General features: G+C 38.3%; 1 protein-coding gene across 1 annotated transcript in view; it reads left to right on the top strand.

Moving 5' to 3' along the window:
• PLCB4 (phospholipase C, beta 4) overlaps nt 1-16,112 on the top strand; it is a gene marked incomplete at its 5' end in the record, with an annotated part of 85,642 nt that overhangs the window by 53,470 nt on the left and 16,060 nt on the right. The window contains 5 exons of the mRNA XM_008590984.1: nt 651-700; nt 828-893; nt 10,091-10,206; nt 13,839-13,914; nt 15,726-15,901. Of these exons, the coding sequence (XP_008589206.1) occupies nt 651-700; nt 828-893; nt 10,091-10,206; nt 13,839-13,914; nt 15,726-15,901 (484 nt within the window). The remainder of the gene's footprint in view (nt 1-650; nt 701-827; nt 894-10,090; nt 10,207-13,838; nt 13,915-15,725; nt 15,902-16,112) is intronic.

The raw sequence follows: 16,112 nt of genomic DNA, 5'->3' as shown, positions 1-16,112 counted from the left end.
GAAAAAAAAAAAAAAAAAAAAAAAAAAAAAAAAAAAAAAGATAACAGTAACTGTAATAGATGCTGTGTGCTTGATGGGGGTCACTGCCCCATCCCCCAGCTGCTATGAGTTTTGGTTGAGTGGGAATTACAGCTTCCCCTCCAGAGAATTGCCCTGAGGCCATGGGAGTTCCCTTGTCTAGAAATGCCTGAAAAGTTTTGTAAAACCTCTGAAGCTGTCCAGGGTTACAAAAGCCCAGGTGTCTTTCATCAAGGTAGAACAACTCTTGGGGATCATTTCTACTAAAGAGCTCCCTGTTGGATCAGGCCCAGGCTGGATTTCAGCTAGAAATACACCCTACCTTCTTCCTCTGCCCCATCCTGCTTTTCTCGCTCCCTCAGAGGTTTCTCCTGAGTGTTTGCCTTCAATAAATCATGTGCACATGAATCCCCTTCTCAGGCTCTGCTTGTAGGGAACATAAGACGCTAAGCGTTTCATTGTCTGGTTAATTGCTTTGCAATAGGAATTTAAGATGTTTATATCATAACATTACATGTAAAGCTGCTTAGAGTCTTTAGATAAGATTTTGAAACTGTGAATTTTATATTATCAGTTATTGTCTCTAATTTTTAATGTACACAGTGACTTGAATTTGTTGTTGTTGTTGTTAGGTATTGAACTTATCCCTCAGGTGAGGATAGAAGATTTAAAGCAGATGAAGGTAAAAATTCTTGATCATTTTGCAACCTCTTTTGTATTATGCATATTGATGGAACCAATGTATTTTTGTTTCTGTAATCATTAAGACTACAAAAAACTTATTTTGGATCCTTTGTTTTTCTCCACAGGCTTACTTGAAGCATTTAAAGAAACAACAGAAGGAGCTAAATTCCTTAAAGAAGAAACATGCAAAGGTACGATGTTTTTGTGTAGTGTGTGTAATTGCATTTGCTCTTTTGTTTTTTACTTTTAGCTCTCGATATAAACCTAAAGTTACTATTTTGTGTTTTGTGCTGATGACTCATTCACAACCAAAACCCTACTTAGAAGCTAATACCAGCCAACTGGACAGCAGTACCTTCATTTTAACTGGTTAGTTATGAAAATAAAAAATAGAATCCATTTGGGATTGGCTGTCACTGATTTGCAGTCTGCATTTCTAACAATTATTTCAAAAGCATAATAAAGCTTCACCAATTTAACAGTTGTTTCACTAGTAATATGACTTTATATAAAATATTGGGCCGTAGACTGACTATTGAAGACCAGCTCACAATCTTCGCCACTGGTTACCTAAGTTCCGTGAGTCACTGTCAGATAGTTTGCCACACAGGGAGATGCTGGCAAGCTCTGAACTTCCCACCCATGGCACCTAGAGAAAGAATGCTTCTCCGTTTTCCCCCACTATGTAAATCCTGCCCAGTGGCCTACTTCTGAAATATATTTATTTTTCCTTTTTACCCATAACAAGTGGTCTTTTTTTTTGACAGTGATTGCAAGAAATTATAAGAGCTAGTTGCAAATTTTAGAGAATAATAGGAGATGGCCCCAGGAATTCTCCTGTCTGTTGAAAAACTCACAGCACTCAAAGAACGTCCTTCTTTCCAGTCTCCCTTCACAGGGAAAGGAGAAAAAGGTACAACCTCTTTCCTTCCTGAGATGTGTAACAACTGCTGCTACTGGAAGGATAGTGGTGTCTTCTATTAAGGGTAGTGAGAGCAAGAGAAACTTAATTTCTCAGTTTGAAAGGATGTCTGAGTTCTTTTAAACTAGTCTTGCATTCCCACTTCTTTATACTCTAACCCAAGCCTCAAACCAAGGCACATCCTGCACAGCTGGGCTTGGGCGATGTACCTTTGAATCACTACAGATATTAAGATGCAAAGAGCCTGCCTTGGAACCCTGTCATTTCTTTAACAGTTTGTGCTCCTTCGAGAAGCCGGGCCTAATCTTGCCCCAGTAGTGTTCCCTGTATTATTGACCTGATGGCTCAGTGGATTTGCTGGTACAGAGGTCACTTCAAAGACTGTTTGTTCCTAAGTTTCATGATTACATTCAGTGGAATTCCTTACGTTGCCTAATGGAGCTATTGGAGACAGAGCTATTTCATAGTAGGGATGTCAAGTTTGTTGGTTATTGGCAACAAGCTGGAATATGCAAAGGCAACAGAAAAAGAGATAGAAAAAGAAATAAGAGAAAATGCAATTTAAAAGACTTTAGTTATTAGGAATGAATTGGTGCCCATATGCCACGGCATTATCTATCAGATTTTCCTTGCTTTTAAATTGGATTTCTGTCATCGAGCAGACACCTCATTGGCCTTTGGGCTAGTTGGAAACATAAATTTTGGGGCCTCATGTAATATTTCCTTGAGGCGTGACCAGGAAATATATTGTGACTGATAACAACAAAAACAATAATAGCAGCTAGAATTTTTGCATGCTCAGTAATTTCCAGATGTTGTGCTCAGCGCTTTACATGTATTGTCTCATTTAGTGCTCTCTAATCTGTAAGGTAAATTCTTTTTCAGTCCCTACTTGAATGTGAGGAAATTAAGAGTTAGTGAGGTTAAGCAATTTAACTAATATCCCAGAGTTAGGGAGCAGCAGAGCTGATATTTGAACCCAAATCATCTGAGTCCAGACCCTGTACTCTTCTTACTGCGTTATTCTGTGTAGGATATTGGGTGATTCACTGAGTAAGCAAGTTCCCCTCACCGCATCAAATGCAGGGACAGCATATGGGACATTCAGGAAAACCTCCGTCTACTTTGGACGGTGTTGATACACTGATTACCTGGGCAGTTACTAAGGAAGGATGCTCCTAGGTTCTTTAGAATGTCACCTGCACCATACTGAGCAGAGCTGTCTGTTGATTTATTTGCTAAACCTTCAAGTCCAAAATGATTCAGGTCAGTTAACTTGCCGATCTGCTTAATCAGAAAAGCAGCAAAGATGGGAAATGATTATTCCATGAGACAGTTTAGAGATGGCTTTATCAGATCTTCCCTTCCAACTCAAGATGCCTTGTGTTTTATTCAGTTTTCTCTCTGGTTGGCAGAGAAATTTTCATATCATTTAATAACCAGTAAATCCCATACGGCCAAATAAATTGTTGGTTTCATTTGCAGAAAATAATCTTGAGTTTCTAGGAGCCCCCATGTTATAATAGCACCTAAAAGAAGATTTTTAAATCACCCTAAATCCCACTGTCTGAATTTGTGTGGACTTTCATAACAGTTTACGTGTGCATTTTTTGAAGGAAGTGTTAGCCTTCAAAATCTCTTAAGTCGAGTAAGGGAGCTAAAGTGCCACAGTACAATATGTAGCACTTACCTATTGCTTTTCGGGAGTATTTCTGAGCAGGGGACTGCATTTTACTGCTTGTTTTTCATATTCTCATGCACTTCAGAAGTTCAAGTCACAAGTATGTGATTGTAAGCTAAGGAGTGAATTCCTTCTCCCACATTGAATACACGGGAGACCAGCTTTTTTATTCGGCCTGCTTTGAGAATATAATTTATGAAACCTGAATTGTAGAGTCTTTTATATAAAACTACTACTGCTAATAAGGCTAACATTTATTTAGTGACACTTTTGTGTCACACATTTTATATACATTCTCAAATCCTCACAATATTCCTGAAACCTAAATAATACTCTCCAGAATTTAGATAATGAATAAAACAAAACTCAGAGAGGTGAGTCCCTTGCCTAGAGTAATGTAACTGATTAATGCTGGTTACAAGCCCTGTTTGCCTGCTCCTATCACAATATCCTTTACAGCTCACCACATTGCCTACTTTTATTTAAAAAAAAAAAAAAAGAAAAGAAAAGGAAGCTTGTTGTCTACTTTAATTGTTCAAGTGCTTTACAAATAATTTTGTAATAATTAGGCCTTTCTGTCTTGTAGATATTCTGTAATTTTTTAATCTATAATATTTCCCTGATATTAGCACACTTCAAAAAGTTTATGGGAAGATTTGTATTATCTTTTAATTCTACTTCTCCACAAATTTTTTGAAGTACTCTCATATTTTCCACTGTCTTATCTGAGCTAACTTCTAAAATGAGGAATATATATGAATATTTACTTGTCTAATATATGTCAACACCTGTTCTGCTAACATGCTTGTCTTTAAAACTGAAAAATGAAAAAGGTGAAGGAGATAGAAGGACGTGGTGAACCTGTTACCACTGTGCACATGTAGTGCCTGGTCTCCATTTGACCTTGTTTATCCTAACACTAATGTTTCTATCAACACCAATGGTAATGTAATGCTAGCTAATATATTTTGATGGTTAGCATTTATCCTTAGGTATTCTTGTAGCAATTATATAAAGGAGTGCTATAATTATACTAACATACATCAGTTAGCTTTTGCTGGGTAACAAACCACCCTGAAATGTAATGACTTAATACAACTGCCATTTATTTAGCTCACAATTTTGTAGGCCAGCAGTTTGGGCTGGATTCAGCTGGATTCACTCACACATCTGCTGTCACTGCCAGTTTGGCAGGTAGTGGACAGAAAGGGGGGCTGTCTGATTCAGGGAGACCTCTGCTAAACCATGTTCTCAGCTTGATGTAGTCTCTCATCTCTGGGCAGGCTAGTCCAGGTGTGTTCACATGGCACAGGTCCCAAGAGACCAAGCAGGAATCGAAAGGTTCCTTGAGGGCTCAGCTCAAAATTGACACACCATCACTTCCACCTCATTCTGTTGGCAAAAGCAAGTCATAAGTCCGGCCCAGATTCAGGAAATGACTCTGCCTCTTGACAGGTGACAATGTCACTTACAAATCAGGGTGGATACAGGAAGGGGAATAATTGCAGCCATTTTTGGAAACAGTCAACCAACCATTTGACAGATGAGATCCTTTACACTTGAAAGAAACACAACCTGACCTAACCACCCAGTTTTTAAATGGGGGAGCCAGGATTTGAACCAGATTCAGTCCGAATCTGAACCCAAGCTCTTAACTACTGTCCTCAGCTGGCTCTGAGTTTTCCCACACCAGTTTTTCTTCTCTCCATACATCTTCTTCTTGATGGTCTCAGTAACAAGTTTTTAATAGCATTCGCTGTCAGTGTACAAATAACTTGGCTTCCTTCAGGACTGGTTTTTCCTATAATTATTGGGCCAAGAGCTGGAGGTTTCATAAAAATGCATATTCTTGTGCCCACCTGAGACTTAGTTATAATTTCCAAGGAGAGATCTTACAAATACATTTTAAATAAACTCCTCTCCTGTGTGTACTAAATTTTGAGAACTCTTTCTTTAGAACTTTATTTAGCACTCTTTACTAATCCTCAGCGCCTTAGTGGAAACCCTACCAATTCTCAGCAAGACGCAGATCAGGCCTCCTTAAGGAAACAGAGGTTTTACCCTGTTGTCAAGCAGTAGTGAGAATAAATTCCCATCCTTTCTGTGAAACAACATCTATAGCTCTTTTATAACAATTCTGAAGTCATCTAAGATGGGGCTAAGGTTTACCACCCAAAAGCCTTGCATTATAAAATTGCTTACTGAGAAGGGAAGGTAGCCTGGGCTGTACTCTTCTTACTTCTGTGCCCATGGCCCAGCCTTGGCACTTGGTAGCTAAGAGCAGGGACCAATACTTATTTCACATTCAATGACTGTAGGGAGATCTCAGCTCTTACTTATCAGCCTAGATAAATAATTCCACTTTTAAGACCTACAGGGAAACAGAGAATTCATGAACTAAATCCCAGTGGTTTAAGAAATAAATGTACAGTTCAAAAGAGAGCTTATTTCCAAAGGTAAACTAAAGGAGGAAAAGGAATAGTGGTGAGCATATAAGGATCTGCTGTTTGCAAAAGACAGCCATAGAAATAGGTGTATGATCTGCTGTTAGGACATTGAGAAGATAGGACTAATGACCAGTTAAGCGCCAAATGCAATGAAGACGCTTGATAAAATGCCTATTTTTGGAAAATGGTGATGGTCCATTGGTTTTGACCCTCTGAATGCAGCTGCACACAGACTTCTATTTGTCCCTCACTTTCTAGAACCACCTCTTCAATTTGAAATGGAAACGAGAGGAATGCTTTTCCAGTGTCCATCAGATGAGACACATAAAAGCCAAACTAAACAACAGTGATTCCCACCCTAGCACACAACTCATCGGGATCCAGAGCTGGGGTTACTTTCAGTAAGACACAGGCATGCTTTTAATGTGGTCAGATCTCTAGAGCAAAACATTTAAAACCCAAAGTTGGATAAATATCCCCAGTAACATGTCAGAAGAAGAATGACAACTCAAACGCTTATAGAAGACAAGCAGAAAGTAACAGAGAAAAGTTGGCCACGTATAGACTCCAGAAAAATGTCCAAAGGACAAGTCAGACTCAGCTCCCACCATGGGTGCCTCAAGAATGTAACAGCCAACTGTGTTCTCTAAAGGAAAATCTTAAAATTGAAATCTTGTTTTAAGTTCCTGATCTTTTAATATTAGCCTCTAATTCAGTCTCTTCTTGAAATACCATGTAGGCCAATAAATGAATGAATGGATGGATGGATAGATAGATAGATAGATAGATAGATAGATAGATAGATAGATAGATAGATAGATAGATAGATAGATAGATAGATAGATAGATAGATAGATAGATAGATAGATAGATAGATAGATAGATAGATAGATAGATAGATAGATAGATAGATAGATAGATAATAAATACTCTATCTGTGGGCTGGATGCAGTCCTTGGGCTATCAGTTTGAAGCCCCATTAAATGAGTCAAATAAAATGCCTAAAAAACCTACTGAAAATTGGCATTTTAGTAATTACCAATGGAAAATTTGCTCTTTGCTATGCAAACAATTCATCTGATAACACCATGACTGCTGTTAAAGTTATCAATGGTAATTCATATTAAGACCTCAAGAACAGACCTATAACTCCATTGGAAAGTAGAAAGAGACAAAAACACAGCAGCCACCAGTCAGCCCGTTGCTAATCTCAGAGTTACATGCTGGGAAAACATGATTTACTCAGATTTTCAGCACCATCTGTGCTGTGATCATTCATTCCCATCGTCATAAAAATGAATTGCAACAGCAATTTTTCCCAAAAGAAGCTGAAGTTACTCTTAATTTGGATAAGAAACATATATAAATTCTGCCAAAAGCTATGCATTTTTCAAATAAAAGTCCCAATTAAGATTGACTTAAAGTAAACACATTTAATTTTGGTACTTCTTGACCTGAATTAATGAAAAAAATTATGTTTTTTCCATAGCATCTCTTTATTTAATTAGGGAACAAAAGAATAAAATCAATTATAGACTTTGAGCTAAAATGGGCTTAGAGAGCATTTTTTGACCCCTTAATTTTATAGAACAGGAAGCTGAAGTTTGACAGGAGTCAAATGGAGATCAATAATTAGGATTCCCCTTCCGTTCTGAAAGGAGAGGTGGAGTCTAGGAAACAAATTATCCCTGAAACACTTCAGTAGTTACTGCCTACCATACAGGAATGGAGTTTTGAGCACAGAGAGAAACAGACAGTTTTACAAGAGCAGCTTTCTTGTTATTTGTATTGACTGTAATAATTTTAATTCCATATGCTTCTAATTTTTCAAATTTCTACATACATTAGGTAACTTTGCAGCTCATAACCACCGCCTGAATTAGGTTGGCAAAGATATTTTGTTCACTTTTTAAGAAAGAAATTGAGGCCTATAAGGATATGTATATATGTTACATGAGACCACTTGGGTGATTACTGACTGAGCTGGGACCAGAATCCAAGTCTTTTGGCTCCTTTCCTATGCTAATGTTTTATTCATGCAACAAATATTTATTAAGCTCCTACTTTGTACCAGGTACTGGTGAACAAAGACTTTCCCTGCCCTTGTAGAGTGTTATCTCATGGAGTTGAATCTGTCACAAACCACTTTATGGAACAAACAGCTTTAGTCCTCATATTTATGTTAATAAGGTTCACGAGAACATTTTCTTTTTTTTTTTTTTTCCTTTTTGTCTTTTTTTTGTGATCGGCAATGGATCGCAACCCTCAGTGTCGTGCCCGTACCGGACCGGGACTGGCACCGGGATCGCAACCTTCGGTGTTGCTCCCGCACCTCGCTCAGCCAGTGAGCGGCCGGTCTGTATGTGGGATCCGAACTCTCGGCGGGAGCGCCGCCGCACTCTCAAGCGGCGCACTATAGCAGTGCGCTACCGGGCCGGCCCAGAACAGAACATTTTCTTAAGAAATAATCTGTGTCAGCTTATTTCCAAGGCTTAAAGCCGCTACTTGTTCTGTGCTACAGTAGAATATTTAAAGAAATGGTCTTCTCTACCGTCCTTTCAAAGTTATTTGCAAGAGGCATAGGGATGTGGCACCTCTAATATGTTTTAATTAAGACTTACAGAAAGCCCCTCATTGATTTGCCCAGGAAAATTAACACATGTGCTAGCCAAGCATAGTATCTTCTAAACCTTAGCAAGAAGATTAGGAGTAGGGCATTTTAGTAGGGTTTTTCTTCCTCCAAGACATTGCAAGAAAAGTTAAACACATTCAAGTATACATCAGTGTGTTACTCTCTTCCTGGGCCATATATAAAGCTTGGAGGAAAGGTTTATTGATTTAATTAATCTGAGTGGTGTCCCTTATCCCAAGTCGCTCTCTATGTATTATCATGGTTATTAAATAGTATAAATAGGTTTGTATGTCACTGTATTTTGAATAATGTATAACAGGCATTTGAAATATGATTTATATTAGATTACTTTTAATCCTAACAGATTTATGAAGTATCATCCCAAATATAAAGATGAGGAGATGGGGCCGGCCCGGTGGCGCACTGCTACAGTGCGCCGCTTGGGAGTGCGGTGGCGCTCCCGCCGAGGGTTCGGATACCACATACAGATCGGTTCCCACTCACTGGCTGAGCGAGGTGTGGGAGCAACACCGAGGGTTGCGATCCCATTGCCGGTCCTGGTCCGGTACAGGTGCGACACTGAGGGTTGCGATCCGTTGCTGGACATGAAAAAAGAAAAAAAAAAAAAAAAAAAAAAAAGATGAGGAGATGCCGAGAGGGTAGATGATTTGAGATGAGGAACCCATGTTCTTAACCCAGTGCCACATTGCAGAAGCTCTAAAATGTGTTTATAACACAAAGGTGCACACACTTTGGTAATGACTATATTTATGTTGGGTAATGATGGTATTCAAGATGTTCCAAAATGTGCCAGGTACTTAGAAATTATGTCACATGATGAAGTTATACAGAGAGTCCCGACTTACAATTTTTGACTTTCAATGTTGCAAAATCAGTAGGAATTCAGTAGAAACCATACTTTAAACACCCACACAACCATTGTTTCTCACTTCAGGTTCAGCATGTAATAAATTACATGAGATTTTCCACACTTTATTATAAAATAGGCTTTGTGTTAGAGGATTTTGCCCAACTATAGGCTGACGTAAGTGTTCTAAGCACATTTTAAGTAGGCTAGGCCAAGCTAAGATGTTCGGTAGGTTAGGTGTATTAAGTGCATTTTCAGCTTACAATATTTTTTAACTTACAGTGGGTTTATCAGGACATAACCCCATCATAAGGTGAGAAGCATCTGTATTTAGCATGTAAAAGAGAAGAAATATGGTGGCTGAATTTGGGTGTTTGAGAACCAATGTGTAGAAGGGGCAATAGACTGACTAGCAGAACAAAGATGAATGGCTGGAAACTCTATGGAGATATACAAGGGTACTTCAAAAAGTTTATCATAAGATGTGTATTATCATTTAATTCTATTTTTCCACAATTTTTTTTTAAGTACCCTTATATGTATAGAAGAAAGGACTTTGGGATGATTGGCACTGCCCACACTTGAGCAGGGATGCCTTTCGAGGTGGGCATGTTCATTAGACTGAGGCTAGAGAGGCCTTTGTTGGGGATGCCCTTGGATAAGAAACTCTTGTGTAAGATGGAATATTGGAAGTCTGCATAGTTCTCAGACGCGGTAACTCCTTGACTTTCCAAGCAAAGACTCTGGGAAAGCTGGTGAAAATTATGCTAGCCCAAAATAGTGTAAAATTTATCAACCACACTAAAAGCCCAATTCTTAGCTGCACCTTCTTGTTCAGGAGCACAGTACCATGCAGAAGTTACATTGCACGCAAGTTGACAAAATCGTGGCGCAGTACGACAAAGAGAAGTCGACGCATGAGAAGATCCTAGAGAAGGCAATGAAGAAGAAGGGGTAATACTGTTTATTTCCTTCTGAAGCTTTTCTCCATTTTTATATCTTGTCTTTTTGAATGAGTCAGCTGCCTTTTTAGGCCAAGAGAGAACTCAGTGTTGACTCAGTTTTCATCATTAAAAATTATTCTAGGAAAATAAGAGACTCACTTATTTCAAACAGTCTAATACCATAACCAGTCAGGGAGTCCAGTCATTTAAGGTTTAGGAAAGGTTCTCATCGGATTTACTGAAATCCTTTAATTCATTGTAATTAGTTCTAATATGAAAAAGAAATATTAGCCACAAATAATTGAAAAAAAATACTTTTCCACTGTAAGAATTGATTGTAACTTTTTATTTTGAAATAATTTTAAACTTACAGAAAACTTGCAAAAATAGTACAGAGAGTTCCCCTTATACCCTTAACTCACCTTCCCTAAGTCTTAATATCTCATGTAACTGTAGTTCAATTATCAAACCAGGAAATTGACATTGGTACAATCCCATTAATTAAACTACTGTGCTTTTTCAAATTTTATCAGTTTTTCCACTAATGCTCTTTTTCTGTTCTGGGATCCACTCTAGAATCACACATTACATTTAGTTGTCTCATCAGTCTCCTCCAGCCTCTGATGATTCCTTCATTTCTCCCTGTCTTTCATGACTTTTTTACTTTTGAAGAGTACCGGTCAGTTATTTTGTAGGATGTGTCTTCCTTTGGTTTAGTCTGATATTTTCTCATGATTACAGTGAGGTTATGCATTTTAGGTAAGCACACCACAGAAGTGAAGCTGCTTCCTTCTGAGCGCATGATTTTGGGGGTACGTGATGTTAATATTTATGTGTCTCATCGTTGGTGATGTTAACCTGAATCTTTTGGCTAAGGTGGCATTTGACCAGTTTTGCACTGCACAGTTACTGCTTTTCTCTTTATAATTAATAAATATCTTGGGGAAAATATGTGATGCTATGCATATATTCTATTTATCTGAGAAATTATCTTTTGGCCTAGCTTTGTCCTCCTTCAGTGGATTCCCTCTGGTTTTTATCTCCTTTCTCAAATCCCTGTTGATATCTTCTAACTTTCCACAGTCTTTAGTGTGAGAGAAGAGAAAAGGATGAAGGAATTACATCATTTTCCTACTTGTTTTTTGTTTTTTGTTTGGACATTCATTCAAGATATACCTAGAAAACTAAGGCTGTGAAAACAGAACAGATTAAATTTGTTTATTTTCTTGGACATCCTTTCTTATTGCTGAAATTTCAGGTCCCAAGATCCAATTTCATGACATGAAACCAATGTAATTTGCTTGAGGAATAAGTGGTGGGTAATTACATATACCCACCCTGATCTCAGGCCTCGCTATTTGAGAGATGGCTTCATTTTTATTAAAGTGATATTTTTTTAGAAAAATACAAACCAGGCAGTAACTATTGAGCATTCGTTATTACATGCCAGTACAGTCTGCCCTTTATTTTCCTCATCGTTTTCACTGTACCACTGAGGCAGAAACATTGCCCGTTACTTTGACATTTTGATAAGTATTTTACATGAGTGAGCCAGGCAAAGCTCAGCAACCCATTTCGTGGCTCATGTGGCAATATCGATGGTAATAATCGTTTTAATGAGCTATGACTCTTCCAGACTTCTGTCCACCTCAGCAGCTTTGGTATTTTTTTTTTCCACTTAATGACATTTTAGACCAAAATGTTGAAAGAGCATAGTAGACATAGACCCTAACACCATGTTTTTAGGGAGCAGATTTTGACAACTTTATGGTACTCTTCAAGAATAAAATTTTTATTCACAAGTCACCTCTTCAAAAAAATGTTTTATGTATTTTCGTGGATGGCTGCATTGAAATTTTCTTTGCATGTTTTTAACCAAACCAAAAATATTTATTTAGGAGATTTCAGACTCAAGCACCATAAGGAAGTTTCTTTGCTAAAAACATTACAATTTTCTAAATCAATAAATCGTAAGTGCTACATTTAGAAATCAAGAATGGATAAAAGATATATTTACTTCATTATTATTTTTACTCTCAAAGGTAAATTGGGGTCAAAAGGGTAGTTATTGTAAGTTGTTCCTGGTGAGACACTTAGCCCCTTACTCAGACTATTGAGCAAACTCACAGGTCTCTCACCAAATAAAGCCTTATTTTATCCTAAGTGTAGATAAAAACTCTAACCTACAGATTTCTTCCTGAGTCTGTACTGTCAGATTCAACACTACCTTCAGGCTCTCCACAAAGAGAATTTCCCAAATACTTTAAGCAATCAATGTTTTAACAATACATTAACAGTTACTCCAAAATCGGACATCAAATACTTCCTTCTGTTCAGCCATATCTGAGGAGAGTTTCTCATTGTTAATACTAACCGTGCTATCCAGATTGCCTAGAATTCTTACTCCAACCAAGTTGCTAAAAAGTCAGTAAAAAGGGAAACTGGCTAGAGACTTTGGGGGTTTCTTAAGCAGGATCCATTTCTAAAACAAAAGGTTTCCTTTTATTCTTACCAACTCAACTGAAGGGGATGGAGGATTGAAGTGGAAAAGAGGAAATTTATTCAAGTGCTCTCCAGCTGTTGTGTGTCGCATGTGTTTTCCACTCAAGTAGCTGTAAGGTGATGGGGAGAAATGAATGAGGGAGAAGGGAGGACAAGATAAAGCTGGGAAAATTCAAAATTACAGAAATTATTTTGTACAATCAGAAAATAAGTAGTAATGTTGATGTGCTAGAAGAAAAAAATGCACTCTTGATTTTCAATATCCCAGGAGTCCTTAGCTTAGGCCAACAGATAAGACTACTGAATAAAACCTATCATTCTATTTACGGTGAAAGATTCTGGCTAGAATTAAGCCAGAGGACTATTTCAGCTACAAGCTCACTAAAAAAACAGAATAGAGAAGAAACATGCTCCGTGCCAGCCATTGAGAAGTGGTTGGTTTGATGAGAGACCTAGCATTTTTAGAGTAATGTTTCTTTCAGAGGAGCTCTAAATTAGTAATATAATGAAGCATTCTGACTTGGGCTATAATAAACCAGAGCACATATGCAGAAACCTGTTCTTGTTTCAGCAGTGCTGTGGATCTTCCAGAAGGAAAACATAATCGCTGAAATAAGCTGTAATGGTCGCTGGGCAATTGCCTATTATATATTTCCTATTTACAACAGAATAAGAGGCAAAAATTACCCTGTGATGCCAAGAAATGCTATTTTCTCACTCCTTGGCATGTTTAAAATACAAAAATCTGGCTTTACAACCAAAACAGAAGAATTAAAAATTCAGTTCAAGGCTGAGGACCTATTTTCCAGTTTTCATCCCAAATAATATTTTATTGAATAAAAAAATAGCTTGAGGAAAAATAGGAACCAAAATGGAAACTCTGACAACAGACCCTTAACAATGAAATAATTGTTAGGTCCAAAGTGTTTCCTTGTGTTGTGATTGAATTGAGCCATCATGATACTGAAAATATTTTGTAAGGTGTGAGTCTATTACCAGAAAATCTGATGTTGCCCAGTGAGCTGTGGCATCCCACGTTTGATGAATCTGTTGTCTTCATCAGAAAGCCGTGTAGCAGGGGCCCGTAGGAACGGGAAGGTATCTAATTTCCGGCATGCATTTGCAACTTTCCATTTTCAGGGGAAGTAATTGTCTCGAAATGAAAAAAGAAACAGAAATTAAAATTCAGACACTGACATCAGATCACAAATCTAAGGTAAGGAAATGCCTATTTTTATAGCAATGACTTGCAGGAGACACTTTGTAAGGTTTTAGAAGGGGTCCCTAGTATAAATCAGAAATGACAATAACCTGGGGCTGCTCTGAGAAGTCAGGAGATCTGAGGGTTCATGTTTGCCCATGACTCACTGGCTTTTGGAAGAGCCATTTTATGGAACGTATTTTTTGTCCTGTTTTTAGAAATATGCTAATAATATTTACGTTGTCTGCCTTAGAGGAATCAATTGATATAATAAGTAAAGAGACTCACAGGAAATACTGTATAAAATACAGAATATTCTTCCCTATTGAAGTAATATTTACCATGACAGAAGAACACCCAAATTAGAGGTTGAGTAACTGTTTGATAGTTACTCTATCCTAACTTTGCTGTGGCAAAGAAAAAATCAAGGTGAGAAACAGTCAAGACTTGGTATTCTAAGGGATGAGCCTAATTACTCACATTTACCCAAAGACAGGAGAAAGTAGGAGCTCGAGAAATCTTAATTAAGTTTGTTGACATTTGGAGAACTAAGCACTAAGTCCCAGTCAAGAACACAAACAATTCTTCCAGCAACAATAGTTTTTTTAAAAAAACCAAAAAACAAAACTCTTAAAGTAAGCTCCCAACTACAGCTTTTGGTCAAACCAGCCAGCATCCATATGTTTATATGCAGCTCTGTCGTCCAGCCCAATGACCTTGCCATGTACATGGACCAGCCAAGCTGTTCAAGATAAAGTTCTTGGCCATACATATTTTGTATGGCATGAACTCTATAGAGGCAGTAAGCCATGTGTCTTAGAGAGCCGTCCCCACTCTCTCTCTTCTTAACTGGCATGTTTGAGAACTAGTGCTTGTGCAGCATGCCATGATTTTTAGATGCTTTGCATAAATAGGAAAGAAGGAACCTTGGTAACAGTATCAGTTTGCTTTTGTTGCATAATAAACTATGCCAAAATTTAGTGCCTTAAAACAGCCACCATTTATTAGCTCACAGTTCAGTGGGTCAGAAATTTGGGCTGTACTCTACTGGGTGGTTCTTCTACTGATTTTGGCTGGGCTCTCTCTTGTATCTGCAGTCAGCTGGTCTTTGATGGCCTCATTCACGTATCTGGTGGCTGGCTGGCTGCTGGTTGTTTTTTCCTACGTGACTCTCAACCTCCAGCAGCCTAGCCCAGACTTAGTCACAGGGTAGCCTCTGGGTTCCAAGCATAGCAAATGTGATGCTCTGCTTACATCCCATTTGCTACTGTCTCATGGGCTAAGGCAAGTCGCAAATCAGTCAGATTCAAGGAAGTGGAGAAATAAACTCTAGCTCTTGGCAAGAGGAGCTACAAATTCACATTGCCAAGAGTGTGGATACTGGGAGGGGAGGATTTTCTACCCCAGCATCTATTAGGTTTGATGCAATAAGGCATGATCCAGGAATAAGAGAACACACAGCTCTCTATTCAGACCTGTGGCCTTATGTAAGGAAAGCCAGAAAAGCACAAGGTGATGAGGAGAATTCTGATGTAATCAGTAAAGGAGCCCAAGGGCCCGACTAACCAGAGTGTGGGCAAGTTAGGCAGTGAAATAACAGGTCATGATTAAATATTTGGAGCCAAAGTGATTGATTTATTTTAATAAGTAATGACTTCCTGATTCCCATTGATTCATACACATGATTTTTTGCAGGTTATAGGCATCTACTGATTTGCCAAGTAAATTGGTGGGAGGGGTCAGAAATGCATGAATAATATAATGCTTTCAGTTCATTCCTGCCCTGTCAGGACTCCAGGTGGCACTATCCCCCTTTCCCCAAACAGGTCAAAGAGATTGTGGCACAACACACAAAGGAGTGGTCAGAGATGATCAACACCCACAGTGCTGAGGAGCAAGAAATCCGGGACCTGCACCTGAGCCAGCAGTGCGAGCTGCTGAAAAAGCTACTAATCAATGCCCACGAGCAGCAGACCCAGCAGCTGAAACTGTCCCATGACCGGTAGGAGAGTCATCCATCCCCAGAGTAAACTCCTGGTTTTTTTAAAAAGCCTGATTTTGTGTGATGTGTGAGCCAAGGTAATAAATAAAATCAAATTGACATAATATTAAGCTCATGTATATATATGTGTGTGTGTATATATATATATATATATATGTATCTTATCATACAGTTAATGTAAGCAAGATGAACTGTAAAAGAAATGACCTCT

Source organism: Galeopterus variegatus, unplaced genomic scaffold (genome assembly GCF_000696425.1).
Source record: "Galeopterus variegatus unplaced genomic scaffold, G_variegatus-3.0.2 Scaffold6533, whole genome shotgun sequence".
Taxonomy (NCBI): domain Eukaryota; kingdom Metazoa; phylum Chordata; class Mammalia; order Dermoptera; family Cynocephalidae; genus Galeopterus; species Galeopterus variegatus.
Note: the sequence above shows the minus strand (reverse complement) of the source record. Positions and strands in the feature narration are given on the sequence as shown.